A 17,291-nucleotide genomic window follows, 5' to 3' on the forward strand; every position below is an offset into this window, starting at 1 on the left:
TAAAATTAACAACCAGTATCGTAGTCTGGGATAGTACATGACCGACGACATAGCTTCAAACAAGGGCTTGACATACCCCATACTCAAAGATGGTGTTCTTGGCATGTTCCATAGCAGAATATTATCCCAATTAGGAAAAAATCTCGTCAATTTAATAGTCAACTGCATGATCAATCTGCCGTGATTTATATGTAAATGTGTCATATCGAAGTGGCATCGAATAACTGATGACTGATAATCTTATCATGCTTTGCCTATCGCATCTTGGTATCCAGGTTAAAATTACCTCTTTTGTCAAAAATCAAATCATCCACTAAGACGTCTCCATCACGAGATCCAGAGTCGAAAGCGGGGGAGAACCGCCACTATGTCTTATCAACTGCAACTATTCCCATTCCGGTTTATCTTTCCGTTGAGGCTCCCTTCACCCCGCGATACATGACAAGGTCGTCAGCTATCTCCCCGCATCTATAGAGACTATCACAAATCAGACCCGATACGGAAAAAAGAGTCGGTATCGGCAATGTTTGTTTCCAGGATGAGCCATGTTTCGCTTCCTGAGAAAACACTATATATCATGACCTTTCCTCCTTCTTTCTCTGCTCTCTTGTACTTCTTCTCTAGTCAAGACTTTTAAACACAGCAATCATGGGCCTTACACAACATCATCCCTTTGACCCTCTCACCGGAGACGAGATCTCTGTTGCGGTGGATGTCATCCGAAAGTATCAAACTGGTCAGCTCCTCTTCAATGCAGTTACCCTCCATGAGCCACGCAAGGCCGACATGCTCAGATGGCTTGAGCATCCCTCTGAGGGGAACAAGCCTGCGAGAATCGCAGACGTCACTGTGATTCTTCCTGACGGAGCCGTCCACGATGCACTTGTCGATCTCAAGACAAGAAAGGTGCAGAAGTGGGAGAAGCTCGATGGTCTTCAACCAATTGTAAGCCCCTTGATTCACAGGTCAATTAACAAGTCAATTGACTAACAAGACGGTCAGATCACAGCTGAAGAACTCATTTTGGTCGAGGCCATCATCCGTGAGGATCCCAAGGTCATTGAACAATGTGAAATCTCTGGTATCCCCAAAGAGGACATGCACAAAGTCTACTGCGATCCTTGGACCATTGGCTACGATGAGCGTTTCGGAAGCAACATCCGTCTTCAGCAAGCACTCATGTACTACCGCCCTGACCCTGATTGCTTCCAGTACCAATACCCTCTTGACTTTTGCCCCATCTACGACGCTGCCAAGAAAGCCATCATCCACATCGACATCCCCAGCGTGCGTCGCCCATTGAGCAAGCAGAAGCCTATTGACTACATCCCACGCTACATCAACGAGAACGGCGGCTACCGCAAGGACATCAAGCCTATCAACATCACTCAGCCAGAGGGTGTGTCCTTCACTATGAACGGCCGCGTTCTTTCATGGCAGAATTTCAAGTTCCACATTGGTTTCAACTACAAGGAGGGTATCGTGCTGAACCACATCACTTTCACCGACAAGGGTATCGAGAGACCCATCTTCTACCGTCTTTCCCTGTCCGAGATGGTCGTTCCTTACGGTGCACCAGAGCATCCTCACCAGCGCAAGCACGCTTTCGATCTCGGCGAGTACGGCGCTGGATACATGGCTAACTCGCTCGCCCTGGGCTGCGACTGTAAGGGTGTAATCCACTATCTTGATGCCGAGTTTGCGGCGCGTGACGGTTCCATCCGTACTATCAAGAACGCCATTTGCATCCATGAGGAAGACAATGGAATTCTTTTCAAGCATACCGACTTCCGTGATGACTCCGTCACAGTCACACGCGCGCGCAAACTCATTGTGCAGCAGATCTTCACAGCGGCAAACTACGAGTATGCATGCCAATGGGTCTTCCACCAAGACGGCACAATTCAACCTGAGATCAAGCTCACGGGTATCCTCAACACCTACGCTCTCAACGAGGGTGAAGACGCTGGCCCTTGGGGAACAGAAGTGTATCCTCAAGTCAACGCGCACAATCATCAGCATCTCTTCTGTCTGCGTGTAAACCCCATGATCGACGGTGTGAACAACACTGTTAACATGGTTGACACTGTCGCTAGTGAGGCACCAGTTGGAAGCCCACAGAACAAATACGGCAACGCCTTCTATGCGAAGAAGACAAAGCTTCGCACGAGTGGTGAGGCAAAGACGGATTACAACGGCGCGACGAGCCGAACATGGGAAATGGTCAACGAGAACAAGCTGCACCCTTATTCTAAGAAGCCTGCTTCTTACAAGCTTGTCAGCAGAGAGGTTCCCGGCTTGTTGCCTAAGGAGGGCTCTCTTGTTTGGAAGCGTGCTGGTTTTGCTCGCCATGCTGTGCACGTCACTCCTTGTAAGTTCATACACCAACTACCATGAAAAAGCTTTGATACTAACTTCTCTCAGACCGTGACGATGAACTCTGGGCTGCAGGTCGCCACGTCCCTCAAACATCTGGTGAGCCCTCCCTGGGTCTCCCCGAGTGGATTGCCGAGGGAACATCCAGCACCGAAAATACAGACATTGTTCTGTGGCACACATTCGGAGTCACACACATTCCTGCCCCTGAGGACTTCCCCATTATGCCCGTTGAGCCCATGACTTTGCTGCTTCGCCCAAGGAACTTCTTCACCAACAACCCTTGTATGGATGTGCCACCCAGCTACTCGATTACTCCTACGCAAGTGGCCGAGAAGAAGGGTGCTTTGGATCAGCATGACAAGGTCAGTCAGTTGGCGTTTGGCGGTAAGAGTTGCTGCTCTGGTGGAAACGCAGCTGCGAGATTGTAAATCTACATTGTATGAGTTTGGGGAGAGATTCTATATACCATAGCGCAATTTTACATACTTGTTTATTCATCTGCTTGATTGGTGGGATATTGATCTTTTTGTTATTCGGATTAGTGTAAACGCCGGTTTGCAATAATTCGCCAGCCCCTTAACGTGCCGATGATGACTAGCCACTTGTGTAAGCTGGTTGATATGTATCTTTTCCAGATGATCCAAGTCAATGGGATAGATAATTTATTAGAACTATGATGCTGTCTGAATCATGCTACTCCTGATGTCGGCAATATTGACAACACTTTACAACTATAAAATATCAAAGATGCAAGGCTGCCCGGGCCAGGAGGCCACATAGTCGGACAGTATTAACAGCTGATAGAGTAATATAAAAACGCCGTGACACCACGTGGTGGCGATAACGCTAATTCCAGTGACAGCACACTATTGATGACCAAGAGTCTCATAATAGGACGAGGTTAGACAATGCTCGGGTCAGAGCCCCTTTCAACCGGATCTGCAAGCCGCTACCTTAGTCTTATCGAGTCCAAAATCTTGGGACGAGACGACTGTCCAGGTGTAACACGCCGGTGGTCGCGGAGATGACCTAGCGCCAGAGTCCGGTCACTTGGGAGCACTCAAAACCGGGAAAGGATGGGTTTGTCGCGGAGATGTGATAGCCCGAAGGAACGAAGCTAGTTGGAAAAGGAGTAGACGAAGGATTCGAGCTAGAGGAGATAGTTACCAATGGTTATCCCCTGAGAGGCAGTAGCTGACATGTGTTGGTTCAGGGCCAAGTTCAGGTCGGAGCTGACTCGGATATTTTTAATCCCTCGTGGAGATTGCTCGCTAGCTGTATGCAGACAATGGTTCCGAAGGTAAAAAACATGGGTTAGGCGTAAACCCAACGGTGACGTCTCGCGTAATTATAACGCTTATCTCACATTGGAAGTGATAGGCTAAGTTGCTTCTTGAAATGTGACGCATTCGTCTCTTGTTTTTGTCTATGCTTGTGCTGTAAGGCAAGGATATTCTATCTATATGGTTTTTTGAAAAAGAAAATATACATCTCTGGGTATTCTGATCCAGGCGTGACATAACCAAAAGATCATCAATATAAAAAAAGACATTAAAAGAAATTCTATACTCCGTGATATACCTTGACAACGCCAGCTGCGGATCTTTCAGAGGACGTCTCCATGTCTTCTGTCCGCACGCTATCTTTGCTATGGCTCATCAACTCGTCAGGAATACAGCCCACTGGACCTCTTCGATCCTCGGGGCCTGCATCTTCGCTGGTGATCTGAATCTCGCGCTTGGCGTAGATCTTTAGCGGTAAAGCATAGCTGTTGTTGATCTCCTCTTCGCTATCCACCTGGTGCAGAGTGTGATCGGCGCGGATCTGCGAGCGCACACCGGAGCGGTGGTTGGTGAAGTTTGACCGGTAAGCCTTGGATGGGTTGTTGGTGCTCTTTCCGTAGGTCGAACCGCTGAAGGAGCCGAGCTTGAAGATGCGGCGCAGGAGAGTCCAGATGTAAGGAAGGTTGGCGGTGATGATGGCTGTGGAGGACTCGCGGATGTACCAAAATGTCCAGTTGGAGCCGAATGGTTCGTTGAAGGAGTAGAATTTGTTAAGGATGGCGGAGAGAATTGTAAAGGCGCCGAGAGCAAAGACACCGATGAGGACAGCCTTACGCTTCAATGGGAGCTGGGACTTGAGGAAGATTGGCATGGGGATAAGGATGATCATGACGTCGGAGGTGATATTGATGACGGCGTTGGTGATAAGATGGTTTGTAGCAGCGGAACATTGAGCTGGGACTGTTAGCATGGTAAAGATGCAAGGCATTGAGGTTGGACATACTGTTGTCTGGAGGAACAGCCCAGTACTGGTTGAATGGGCGACACCAGACTCCAAGATAGAGAATCTCCATAACGACGAATCCGGCAGTGACATAAGCAGCGACAAACTTGACAGCCAAGTTCTGGCTCAAACTCATACTGCAACAAGGTTAGAACGGAGATCTGATGCGATGTAACGGGATACTAACGTGAGACGGTTGTACATGAGCAACAGACAGTACTTCATCAGCCAGATGGTCAATATTTGCATCTGCTCAACCACCAAAACCCATTTGGAACCATATTCTCGTGTGGCGATTTCTGCTGCGTCCAATACAACGTGTTCGTTGGGGTCGATGAGGTTACTGCTCGTTTGCGAAATGATGGACATGCCCACCATGAGGAGTGTATCGGTGAACTGCGCTTTGTGTTAGACCAATTGAACAGTGGTAGGGCAAAAAGGTTGACGGACCATGGCTATTATCATTAAATAATCCTCGACTTGTAGCTTCTTGACTGAACCCAGCAACATTCTTCTTGATATCCTGTGAGCCAGGATGTCAGCTCAATTGTCCCCAATTCATTTTGTAATTATTTCTTACAGTCTGGCGACAACAATAACCCACGATAGACCGTACCAGGTCCATATCTCAGCCTCGAGCATCGTCATGATTGCGGTGGTGTTTCTTTTCTTTTTTGGTGTAAAGTGTCAACGCTCGTCTTGGGTACGATCAGCGGTATTAATTTCGTTAAACGATCGACTGTTGGTTGGTATAATATAATATTGTCGTCGAAGGGGGGGTGGTTTCAATTCGACGTGTTGAGGATGCAACGGCGCATGACTTGGGGTAATATCGCTCCCGGTAAAATTCAAGGGAGTGAAGAACTAAAGAAACCAAGCCAGCAAAGACAAGGTAACGCGGGGGTGGGCTAGGCTTAAAGGCTTGCTTGGACGGGGGGGAGAGGGGAACGGAAGGGCTTTATTTCTTCCTCCGCACAGCATTTGCATCGAGTGGAGTTTTGCAATCAGGGGCCCTCGATCGGGGAAGACGAATTGTGTCTTTGAATATCTGGAAGCTAAGCTTGTGAAAGAAGCTAGAGAGAAAAGACAAGTCCAAAGGCTCGGTTACTCGGGTGGTTTGTTAGCTTACAGTTAGCACGTCAGGGTTACGGATATTAGGACTCGACCCAAGATATGGGTCTTCATTGTGTACTAAGACGCCACTCAACTGTTGTCGCTGCGATAATTGAGGGGCCCCAAACCGATGACACCCGCCGAGTTGCAATGCGATGCACGTATGGACAGATAGAGATATAGTAGGTAGCAATCGGGGCTTGATAGATTCTGTTAGCACGTTAGTGCAGGGGCTATCATAATCTCAGAATTAGCCCGAATCACTTCTGATTTGCTTCAAGGACCCCTCCCCGGTAATCGTCATCCGCCTCGTGGAACAGAGACACTGCACGATGTAAGGAATGGACATGCAGGTCGCCACGTTTAGAAGAAGCAACATCCTTGAATCAAGCACGATCTGCTTGCTTCTCTGCTTCCGAATTGGCCGACCTCAGCCGCTGACAAGGGGATGGGCCTGTCACAGCTGGGCCAGTCAGGCCAGCAGCCATGGGCCGTCACGTCTAGAACCTTGGAAGAACGCAACCTGCACAAGCCTTTCGCAACCGCTCATGGCGAGGGTGGCGAGCTAAGCTGCGACAGTGGCGCTTGAGATAATGACAGAGGAACATGGATGCACATTCCAGTCACGACATTAATGAACGGGTTGAGATTGACGAGGCACTCATTCCGTTAGCTACAGTCAGTAGGTAAGACAATTGCTTGCAGTTGGCCTCTGAACTCTTGAATGCTCCCCTGTAATTCTGTGCTTTGGTCCTCCAATAGAGTTTGCTAGTTTGTCCAGCCAAGCCACGATCGCGTGGACATCAGGGGCTCTGACTCGACGATCACTCCACTTTGGGACATTGACACGAGTTGGGGCATCCTTGTCAACAGTCTGACATATGTTTGTCTCGGTCTCAGTTTTGTGAGAAGGGGACCGAGCCGCAACTGTTAGTTAATCATGTTGGATCTTAGGCCTATCTATCTAAGCAGGTGATTTCTGAAGGATCGATAGTCTGGGTAGCGCCTCATCTGGTGTCATTCTCTTTTTGGTGGCAGAAAAAGGAACAAGAAAAGAACGCCGCCGAGGCTTCGGTTCGGTCTCCCCACTTACCCAATGAGGAATCTCGGTTTTATTTTTTTCTTCGTTAGTGAGCGGTTTTTATTCCATGGCTGATGATTGTCCCCTTTGTCCGTTGTTATCGCGGTTGGCGTCGTTGTTATCCAAGCGTGTTATTCTAATGCAAGCCTCCTTCAACAGCGGAATTAATCCACCTTGTCAAAGATAACTTAGTGTGTCGTCCAAGAATCAGGAGACATAGAGTTGTTACTCTTTGACGCTGCCAAGCTCAGGCCCCTGGCGACATGAACAGCGGAATCCGTTTCCCGCAAGCGCGACCGCCTACGCATTAATTGAACTGAGCTATCAGTTGTTCCACTTAGATAGTCGAAGTCTCGTCTCGAGTGATTGACTTTTCTTTGTTTATCGTCTGGGGTAAAGCGAGATGTAGCACTAATAAGAGGTAGTACCAAGACGATGGGCTGATACATACCTAGACCTAGACTACCCAGTGACCGCGGCGCAATACCGCGTAGCCGAGTTTGTTCAGCGGATTACCTATTACGTACAGCATTGTCGTATGTAGCCAAGACGACAAGAAACGTTCACGGGGCAGCTTCCGGTTTGACTTTAGTTAATGAACACTCCACCTGCGGGAGGCACAGCCTTAAGAGGGAGGTGCTAAATCACACGATGGCCAGAACTTGGAGTCGATTGGTCTGGACTGTGATGTACATCAGGCGATTGAAACGACCTGGTTACAGGGTAGTCTGGGGTTTGGGTTAGGCTTGCGAAGCGAGTGCGATGCGACGAGACGGTGGGATGGAAGAATTGTGGTATATATGAGAATAGTATATCAGCTAGTCAGGTAAGCCAAGACTTTGGTTATGCCGTAGCGATAGTAGTGCGATGGCTTATGAATTGATGTTGTGTTGTTTGTCATCTGGAAAGGCAGACTTGATGATTCCATGTACACCAAGATATTTGTCACAACACAAATTGAGGCGCTGACCGACTGTGGCGCAAGAAATGTGGCAGACCTTAGTAATCATACCTTGATGAGTCGAAATCTCCAATTGCGCGACATCACGTGAACAAGGCGACATTTCAAATCGGCTCTGTCAGCTTCTGTCAAGATCCACGCCATGCGGAGTAAAAAGAAAAACATATAAACAACCAAGAGCCGAACATAACCTCATTTCCACCATCAGAAAAGCCACATCTAAAATCAGATCAAGATCAGATCTTGACAGCTCAAACCTGCACTACTAAATCAGCCTCTGCCGATCCCCGCGCAGATCAATACCAACCAAAACACATCACTCAAAATGGTTCACCACATTGCTTCAAACGACGAGCTACAGAAACTCCTCTCGTCAACAACATATGTCGTAGTTGACTTCTTCGCAGACTGGTGTCCTCCCTGCAAGGCCATCGCCCCCGTCTACGAGCAACTCTCCACCAAGCACAGCGTCCCCGATGTTTTGGCCTTTGCCAAAGTCAACGTGGACCATGTCCAGGACGCCGCACAACAGTATGGTATCACTGCCATGCCCACCTTTATGTTCTTCAAGGAAGGGAAGCAGGTCGCCGTCAATGGCCAGGCCGTGATCAAGGGTGCTGATCCCAGAACGCTGGGAGCGGCTGCTGAGAAGCTGGGCGGCCTAGCACAAAAGCGAGTTGCTGGCGCTTAAGGAAATGAGAGGTTTAAAAAGTACGGCCGGGAATAGAAAGGACAAAAAGAAAGAGAGTTCGGAGAATTTACTCCAGGGTTTCATGCGGCATTTGTCATGACACGTAAATTAGAGGCATTTTGTGTACCTGCATTTGGGAGTTAAGATTAGAGTTTTCGACTGGAATGGGGTTGCACGTGGTGGAAATGAAAGATCAACGGTACTGGCTTGGATGACCGGGATCGAGAACAAGCTATGGGATATAAGACATGACTGTTTGCGGATATATTTATGCTTTCAACTCTATATGACGTCTGCTAAATGACATCTACCATCATCGTGATGAAAACTGTAGTCCCATGGTATGTCAATTTAGTGGTTGGTACAACTTTAAACAAAATATTGCCTTCGGCTGCCCTGCATCAAGAGTCATCCAAAGTAGAGCATGGACTGTTCGTGTTATAGACGCATACTGTTAAGTGAGTCGAATAAGAACAAGGACCGAAAGAAGACCAGACGAAAATAGTCATAATCGCTTAGGCTATATGCACTAAACAAGTCTAATGATTTTATAAGTCCCTAAATCAGTACTGGTTTTATTCAACCCACCTGACTGTCAAGAAATACAATGTTCAAGTAACCCAATATATACTACAAATAGGCAGTGACGTGTCAGAAGTAATAGAGCTACAACATCGGCTCAACCCGAATGACCGACAAGCTGTGACGGGTTTCAAGCCATAATTTACAAGTAGACCACTGCCTCCCATTCTGAGTTTGGTTATGTATCTTCTGATCATCCATACCGAGAGCTATGAAGGCATGGGTAACCTCGACCTCGCCTAAAAGCCCACCAGCCTTTTCTCGCCCTACGGCGACGGACCGGTTCACAACCACCTTGGTAACTGCTCTTGATGTCTAGAGCAACATATCAACGTAATTTGGTCATATGAGAAGTTGAATGGTCCTTTGTGGTATCTCAGATCCTGTGAGTTGGGATAAGTAGCGTTTTGAATGAAACATTTCGCTGACTTGCCTCATAACATTCCTGTAGGAATCCACGGAAGGAACCAAGTATTGAACCACAATGAGAAGACTGGGAGGCGGTAAGGATAGTTAGGTTTCGAAAAACGAGATGATGGTCTGTGTAATGTCGATCTAGATATGTACAGCAAGATGTTATCTACAATGTTAACGAAACAACGGTCAAAGTCTTCTCCGCACAAAGGATTCAAGCTAATGTATACTCCATCACTACACAGCCTCCACCAAGACAAAGTCGAGAGTCATTTTGAACTGTTGTACAAGGAAAAATGAGCGATTTTGGTGTTATTGAGTTAGTGCAAGTGGAAGATGACCAGTTACTAATCCACGATACTACCCAACATGCGCTTCATAGTATCGTACGTCAATAAAATTCACCGCAAATCCGAAAGAGAAAGACACAGATTGAGCTTATGACGATTACATTTAATTCCTCGCCAATAAAACGTGGTGGCGCAGTGACTCTTGAGATCGGGGCAGTGCTGACCTTTTATGGTGGACTCGGCCAGAATTTACCGATAAATCCTTACAGAGAGCTAGGGTTGCCGTTACTGGTCACCTATCGCCATTGGCCAATTAGTCTCACTCAGTTTCTATCACACAAACCATCACAAGAACGTCTTGACCGTGAGTGCGAGATCAAGTTCGGACTTTGCAAAGGATTCTTGGATTCGTTATCAATTGGAACTTGGGCTGAGGCTGTGTTGCAACTGTCGATACTTATCTCGATTCATGAGTGAGGCAGTGTTGGATGTTACCTACCGTGAAGGATCATCTCATCAGTTGTCGAGAATCGATGAAAGCATCATGGAAAGAATCAAGATAACAAATTTCGAAGAAGATGGAGTATATATCCATTCGACACAGCCATTAATATTACTATATGCGCAACTACTGTTCAAGGTCAACTCATATCTCATTCAACTACAAATGTTCCTGTGTTCCCTCTCAAGCTCAACTGTTCAATCCGACAGTTTGAATATCCAACGTTCAAAAGATGGCAAACTTGTATTCGTTCCCCGAGCAGACGCAGCGTCGTCCTCGTCCAAGTCTGACACCATCATCAGACCCTCAGACACAGGGAGCACAAGTGCGCCAGTCAATATCGGAACCAACGTTCAGTCCAACAGGTCTACTGGGAGATAGATATGACCTACTCAGACAAGAAATGGAAGAAAGATCACGCGCTGCCACACAGAGGCCAAGAGATAGCCCCTTCAATGGTGGCTTGCTTGGGGCTCTTGATGAGTACGAGAATCGACAGATGGAGGTACCTCGTGGACAAAGAACTTCATCAGATACTTGGGGAGTCGCTGCGGGATTGTCAAGAACGCCGTCGAGGAGGTCTTATCGCGGGTTTGACGATCTACAATATCCCAACCGACCTAGAAGGACTTCAAGTGTGTCTTCTACCAGAACCGATTCTATCTACTGCGCTCAGACGGGTGTCACTCCGCCACCTCTGCTGGATATGTCATCCACGGTACCACAAAGACAACCCTCATGGCGTGGGACGAGTGGTCGTGGCGTGGGAGCCTCTACTCGCCAGCCTTTATTGACCCTAGAGGAGAACTCGAGAAATTCATGGAACACTTCCACGTCGCTGAGCAGAAGCCGTTCGATGGCTGTTCGTCCTTCGGGCATGGAGAGATCTGATACTTGGCCAGATTCAATGGACTCCACCAGATTGAACAGAAGAGTTTCTTCAGCGACTACACCTGCTGGACCTACGACTTGGAATGAGGCTGCCAGGCTTGAGCCAGCTCGAAGAGGAACTTTGAGACGATGTTGAGTTTGCGAGTATTTGTGTTTGAGGATTATTTTGTTGCTTTTGTCATCGCTGATGGTATGTAAATGGGTATGAACAAGGCAAGATGTGGTAATATTAATTTATCTATTAGCTTATTTATCTATAGTAATAATAATGTACGCTTTCTACTAAGATCCCCTGACGATGTGAAGATCATATTGTTCACATGCTATGTATTAATGATATATGTCAAGTAACCACTGTGCTACGTCCTCTGCCTTATACTCCGGCTAGTAAACCGTGATCAAACTAGGAGCGGCTTATTAAAACACTACACATATTTTGGACTTCAACTTCGCCTTCGATCTGTCTGCTCATCCCGGTGGGTTGAATGGCTAACCAGAGGTATCAAGAGTTTGTTTGTTTTGTGTTTTCGCATTCGTATTTGAACCAATTGACCATCATACACTGGAGTGTCAGGGCCTGGTAGGTCGATGAAATGATAAGCAAGAGATTATTAAACAATTTCTGATGAATGACCTTTTCCATTGGCTAGTTTACTGATAAATGATCAACCTAGCCGTAAAAATGTCGATCTCGTCAGCTCATGCAGCCTCAGCGCTTACATTGTACTTGTCACATCTCTATTTTTACCAGGCCGGGTTTCAGCATATCACGTTGACTGCAGCTATGAAGCGGGGCAGGTGATGATATAAAGCCTAAATGTCTGCTTATTTTCATCTGAAACGCGACATTTATTTTCCACAATCGAGCTGCGATGATTGCACGCAGCAGGACACCAGGCTACCTACTCTTAACTGCAATTATTATTTGTTTCTATATCACTCCTACCATCGCAATGCGCTCTTACATTCAGTATGAGAACTTTTTCCCAGCCTGGGATCAGATCATCAAGGAACAGCTTCTCGACGAAAGATGCATCGAGCCTCTGAGCAACTACAGGAATCGCTCCGACCCAACCCGACAACTTGGCTACTCCGTGATAGACTGCATTCTGGATACGATGCCTGAATTCCGTAAGGCTGAATTGGCTTCAGCTGCTGTCATCCTTGGTCTCGCGCCCACAATGCTTCAGTTGATGAGCGCGTCGTATCTGGACACCGCTATGCTTGCGTATCGTCGACCTGTGCTCGCCTCTTTGCTCTCAATGTCTAGTTCTGGAGTGCGTCCTCTTACAGCGACAGAATACGATGACTTCATCACTAAAATGGGCACTGATCCTTTTCATACCAACTTTGGCAGACCGCAATCAGTATGGGCGCCCACTATTGTGTCTATGCTGGAGTATACTGTCGCTTCTGCAGCTGTTGCCAATAATGCCCATCTCGCCTATCAGCTTAGTACACTGGCAGTCTGCACGTTTTCTCCAGCAGAGGATTTCCTTCCCGCCGCGTGGACCGCAGCAGCCGTGCTCATCCATCTGGTTGGAAACCTCGCTGCCAGATTGAAGATCTCTGTCAAAGATGCAGAGGGAGAGAAAAACAATCGGGACAAGCTATCACACAGAGTCTGGGCTGAGCTTACACCTACTCCCTGGCAGAATAAACTCGAGGTCAAAACAAATCATAAGCATAATGGCTGGTTTTTGGTCCTGGTATCCGCTCTCTACATTGGGGATGCGCTGCAGGCTTTCTGTGGGACTCTGATCCTTTCAAGCTTGGTATTTATAAGTGTTAGGGACTCGGCTATCATTGTGATTCGGTTAATGGCAAGTGCTCTTTTTGCCAGGGGTATTCTTATCTATGAGTTGGCTGGGTTTAGGACGGAAAGAGACGAGAGTGATGCATCTGAAAAGCCTCAATACTCGGCGGTGGAAACGCAGTAAGTTGTGTTAAAGATGAATGTGATCTCTTGACTCAGATTCTTTGATATCATTTTATCCTCGACTCGAGGTATTTTGTATTATTGACCTTGTGTGATTGCAAGGCCGTTACTCTATATCAATGCTAAACTTTAAACTCCTCCTGTACCTCGTGTACTTCGGGTATCGCAACAATTGTCTCCCTTGACACCATGACCTGCCGGGTCAAAACAATCCCATTCGTCGTGTTTATTTCCGTTTCGCTTCCTGACAAGCTGTCTTTTCTCCTCCTCCTGTTCCAGTATGTCCCTGATCCGATGGTTCCAACTCCCATATTTTGTGCCGGGCGTATAGGTCCTGCTTGGTGGTGTCGTGTTCGCTCGAGGCTACTGAGCATACTCATGTTTGACATTTTTCGTAGTAGGGGTCGAAGGGCTGTGCTAGCTACAACCATGACTGAGATGCATATCTCGGCTGTTGCCCAAATATCTAGAGTATTGTTAGACCTGGAATACTACCGTAAACAAGATGGATTGTGGTAACGTACATATCGAGATGTCATTGCTGACAAAGGTTGTTTGGATAAAGCGTCCAATACTGACGAAGATGGTGATGAGACCGAGTCCGAAGATGACGGTAAGCCCAGCCTTTTTCCGCCTGGAATTTACCCTGAGCTCCTTCAATAATGGCAAGGGATAAAGTACATCTAAAAAAAAAACCGTCAGCCATCGCCTGTTGTCACAAATTACAGCGTCAACATACTCAACACTTCAGAGGTGAAATTCATTGCCCAGTTTATTCTCATGAGCTTCATCGACATGAAAGCCTGGCAGTGCTCTTCATCCGTATCCAACCAATTCACCGAAGGGTCCGGCCCGCACCAAAACGTGTCGCTGAAAAGAGTGACGAGCGAAAAAGATGCCGTAAGACCGGCCAGGGCGTAGAGAAGAGCGCGCATTCCAGGGTGCGTAAAAGGAACGAGGTTGAAGTAAAATGCGATGATGCTGAATTTCGGAAAGTAAATGCCAAAGTCGAAGAAGTAATTCGTCGCAAATCGGATCTGTTGGATTGATGAGTTTTTAGTTCTGGGTATAGTATGAGTGAAAGCAAACCTTTTTAAGAGCCACGTTGGATATTGTAAAATCGTCCATTGCATTCATTCGATATGTCATGGTATCGCAGATAAGCAATCCTTGACATGCTGCCAAACCGGCGAAGAGAAGGTAATCGGCTGAGTATATCTTCGCATTGCGTAGCCAAACTCGCACGTAAACTCGGGCAGCGACGAGGACGTAGGCGATGGTCATAAGACTCCATTCAAAGGACTGTAACCCCCATCAGTATTCGACCCTTTCAATCGATTCGATTCGTCCGTACCATAACAGCTTTGCTGGATATCATCTTGAATATTAATATCGCCGGAGGTCGAGCCTCCCGATCAAAACCTGGGTGTTATTGGGCGTTGCAGATCAACATGGCGTAGCTAGCATTGAAGGAAAAAGGACTGGATTGCGACCGCGACGCAGCTGATATATACTTTGACGCCCAGTGCTGACCGACCGACATGGGCTAATGGTCAGTGCGCTCCTGATGATACGCCACTGAAATCGTCGACGCCCTGAGTTTGAGTCAGGTAGGTTCTGGAGACGGAACCTTACCATGCAATGTCAGCATGTGGATATGAATTTGAGATGTCGATGTTCTGGATCAATCTAAAAGGGGAGAGACCCGTGATAAAGACATTAATTTGTTCAAGATCAATCGCACTACAAAGATACCATGTTCTACAGGCGGAATAGGAAGAACGATCGCTCGATTTCCGGTCCATATCATCGGGTCAAGGATCCTCGGACTCTTATCGACGCCAAGCGCTGCAATCATCTTTACAAGACAAGCTAGTAAACTCTATTCTGTGGCAGAGGGGAATAGGATCGCCGGGTGTACACGCGGAGCATGGGTTAGCGGATTTGGCAGCTGTTTCCGGACATAGCCTTTAGGCTCTCCAGCACGAGATCTGAGCACTGCATTCAATTGGAACCATCACGGTTTAGTGTCTTCATCTCGGGTGTTGTTTATCCCCGTCCGCCGGTCCTGCGGCCCCTGGGACGGGGAGACTTGTGTAGAAACCGCCCAGTAGCTTGCCAACTCCGGCGCTGTTTCAGAGTATGTGATAGGTGGAACCTGTTAGAATTGCGCTGGCAGGAGGTCCGGGATCTGAGTTGCAGCTTGTCTTATTTGCGTAGAAGAATCGCCTTGGAAAATGGTGGTCCTTTCAAGGGGAGAGGATAGCGGAAACATACACCCGGTTCCGATCCCAACTCTAAAGATTGAGGCGTTACAGGGCTGAGATAAAGCATGCCGGTTCGTGCCACATTGAACAACTTTATGTTTCCGATTATTTGATGGTTGCGTTGGCTGTTAATCACAGCCCGTGCTGCTCACTGCGTCTACATGCTTGTCTCAGTTGTACTCGAGCACGGCAGCATCCCAGTATTAGCCCAAGCCTCTTGCAAACGAACCATGGCAGCCGATCAATCACCGTGCTAAGAAGACAATTGAACAGCCCGGTAAATCTTCACAACGAGCCTCCGGTTGGTGTAGCCGAAGATCTAGATCAAACCATGACACATACCTGAGATGCTATCCGGAATCGAGAAGAGTCTTGTCCATACCAGTCCATCGTTTACATCATTGTGGAAATAAATAAAAAACGTAAGCAGACACCGTTTTGGGGCTGGCGGATTTTACTGCTGCTCGGTAATTTCCACCTGAACGACCTGTCATGTTTCAATGGCGCTTTTCCCTTGTAAGTTAGTTGACTGAGTCACATTCACTTCCCTGATTTGCGTTGCATGCCTTGGCACGTAAAAGAGCCAATCTAGCATCACTGATGATAGCTGTGTCTCAGTTTTCTGGTGGACACTGCTATTGTTTAGCGATATCACCACTTTTGACTAAAAGCTTTGCAGGACTAAAATCACCATCACACCTAGTTAAGAAATGGAGCGATGATATCCAGTGCTGCCGAGCAGCATAAAGAATTATGGATATACTAGATATCTAGACACGTTGATTCTAGGTAACCGAATGCAAAGCTCTCATACCGTGACAGTTTACTGATCAAACAAAGAAAATTCGCTTCTCAATGCCGTACCGTGGCCGTTGACAAAGATCCTCACGTGCTAGACTTTCTCATGCATCACTTCCATTAGAGGCCATGCAACCATGTTATATACATAATTCTTGTCATTGGTTCCAACGTTGCGAAAAGGTACTGGATACAAGAATGTTGCGTCTCCCACATTGCCTGAAGTCCATTGGACCAGGTCCCCGGGCGACACCGCGTGGAGGTTGTGGGAGTCCGACTTCGACGCCCTTCCCCCATCACCCCTAATGAAGGTTTTCATGCTCAGACTTAGAAATCCTGGCTCATTGCCTGGTTGAAGTGAGATGAACTCAACAACACCGGCATATAGGACGCACAGGTAAATCCGTCAACAACACAGTAGAGTTGGCACGTGGCACAACAACAACTGGCATAGACTCAGCAGAGTTGGCACGTGGCACAACAGCAACTGGACACTTGCTAAGCTTTCTTGCTTGCTGCCTCTCTCTAGGGCTCTCTCTCTGTGGCTCACTGGCTCACTGATTTCACTGTGGCTCTCTTGGGCTCACTGACTTTGTTCCTCTGGGGCTCTCTCTGGGTTCTTTTTGGCTCTCTGACTCATCAGGGCTCTCTCTGAACGTGGCTTTGTGTGTAATACTGGCCAGTCGACTGAACTCAGCAACTGGCGAATGGACTGCTCAGTTATATCTGGAATTGACTCAGCAGCGTTGGCGAAGGGCTCAATAACAACTGGACGTTTGGCCGATGTGTCTGGCTCTCTCTTCGTGTATGTCTCTCTTCTTCGTCATTGAAGGGTGCGTGGCGATTCGGTGCTAGTATTGTGCCCAATGTGTAACTTTTATCGTGTATTAGATAGCGCCTAGCTTCTAAGCTTCTGACCGATTTCCCCCCTGTCAACGCCAGCAACGTCACGACTTCTCCGTCCTCTTCTTCGATGGTTTGAATGCGATCCATCTTTGTGGTTGTTGTGTTGTGTTGTGTGTTGTGTGTTGTGTTGTGTGTTGTGTTGTGTGTTGTGTTGTGTGTTGTGTTGTGTTGATGTTGGTGGAGGAAGGAGG

At 47.4% G+C, this 17,291-nt stretch overlaps 6 protein-coding genes across 6 annotated transcripts, besides 1 other annotated feature; 4 read left to right on the top strand and 2 right to left on the bottom strand.

Annotated features, from left to right (window-relative positions):
* Nucleotides 1-648: 648 nt before the first annotated feature.
* FPSE_06871 (uncharacterized protein) lies at nucleotides 649-2,807 on the top strand (the record flags this gene model as incomplete). The annotated part of the gene is made up of 3 exons (XM_009259989.1): nucleotides 649-945; nucleotides 1,003-2,371; nucleotides 2,425-2,807. The coding sequence occupies 3 exons, from the start codon at nucleotides 649-651 to the stop codon at nucleotides 2,805-2,807; spliced, it is 2,049 nt and encodes a 682-aa protein (XP_009258264.1).
* Nucleotides 2,808-3,942: 1,135 nt separating this feature from the next.
* FPSE_06872 (uncharacterized protein) lies at nucleotides 3,943-5,313 on the bottom strand (the record flags this gene model as incomplete). Its single annotated transcript, XM_009259990.1, has 5 exons — nucleotides 3,943-4,616; nucleotides 4,666-4,802; nucleotides 4,853-5,061; nucleotides 5,116-5,188; nucleotides 5,246-5,313. The coding sequence occupies 5 exons, from the start codon at nucleotides 5,311-5,313 to the stop codon at nucleotides 3,943-3,945; spliced, it is 1,161 nt and encodes a 386-aa protein (XP_009258265.1).
* Nucleotides 5,314-8,145: 2,832 nt separating this feature from the next.
* FPSE_06873 (uncharacterized protein) lies at nucleotides 8,146-8,511 on the top strand (the record flags this gene model as incomplete). Its single annotated transcript, XM_009259991.1, has 1 exon — nucleotides 8,146-8,511. The coding sequence occupies one exon, from the start codon at nucleotides 8,146-8,148 to the stop codon at nucleotides 8,509-8,511; it is 366 nt and encodes a 121-aa protein (XP_009258266.1).
* A 2,020-nt stretch (nucleotides 8,512-10,531) lies between these two features.
* Nucleotides 10,532-11,476, top strand: FPSE_06874 (uncharacterized protein; the record flags this gene model as incomplete). The annotated part of the gene is made up of 3 exons (XM_009259992.1): nucleotides 10,532-10,934; nucleotides 10,976-11,161; nucleotides 11,451-11,476. The coding sequence occupies 3 exons, from the start codon at nucleotides 10,532-10,534 to the stop codon at nucleotides 11,474-11,476; spliced, it is 615 nt and encodes a 204-aa protein (XP_009258267.1).
* A 667-nt stretch (nucleotides 11,477-12,143) lies between these two features.
* Nucleotides 12,144-13,130, top strand: FPSE_06875 (uncharacterized protein; the record flags this gene model as incomplete). The annotated part of the gene is made up of 1 exon (XM_009259993.1): nucleotides 12,144-13,130. One exon carries the CDS (start codon nucleotides 12,144-12,146, stop codon nucleotides 13,128-13,130), a length of 987 nt encoding a protein of 328 aa, XP_009258268.1.
* Nucleotides 13,131-13,251: 121 nt separating this feature from the next.
* FPSE_06876 (uncharacterized protein) lies at nucleotides 13,252-14,507 on the bottom strand (the record flags this gene model as incomplete). The annotated part of the gene is made up of 5 exons (XM_009259994.1): nucleotides 13,252-13,595; nucleotides 13,654-13,812; nucleotides 13,869-14,166; nucleotides 14,219-14,431; nucleotides 14,484-14,507. 5 exons carry the CDS (start codon nucleotides 14,505-14,507, stop codon nucleotides 13,252-13,254), a joined length of 1,038 nt encoding a protein of 345 aa, XP_009258269.1.
* Nucleotides 14,508-17,196: 2,689 nt separating this feature from the next.
* Nucleotides 17,197-17,277: a microsatellite.
* Nucleotides 17,278-17,291: the final 14 nt, after the last annotated feature.

The sequence above is a fragment of the Fusarium pseudograminearum genome, chromosome 1, assembly GCF_000303195.2.
Source record: "Fusarium pseudograminearum CS3096 chromosome 1, whole genome shotgun sequence".
Taxonomy (NCBI): Eukaryota; Fungi; Ascomycota; class Sordariomycetes; order Hypocreales; family Nectriaceae; genus Fusarium; species Fusarium pseudograminearum.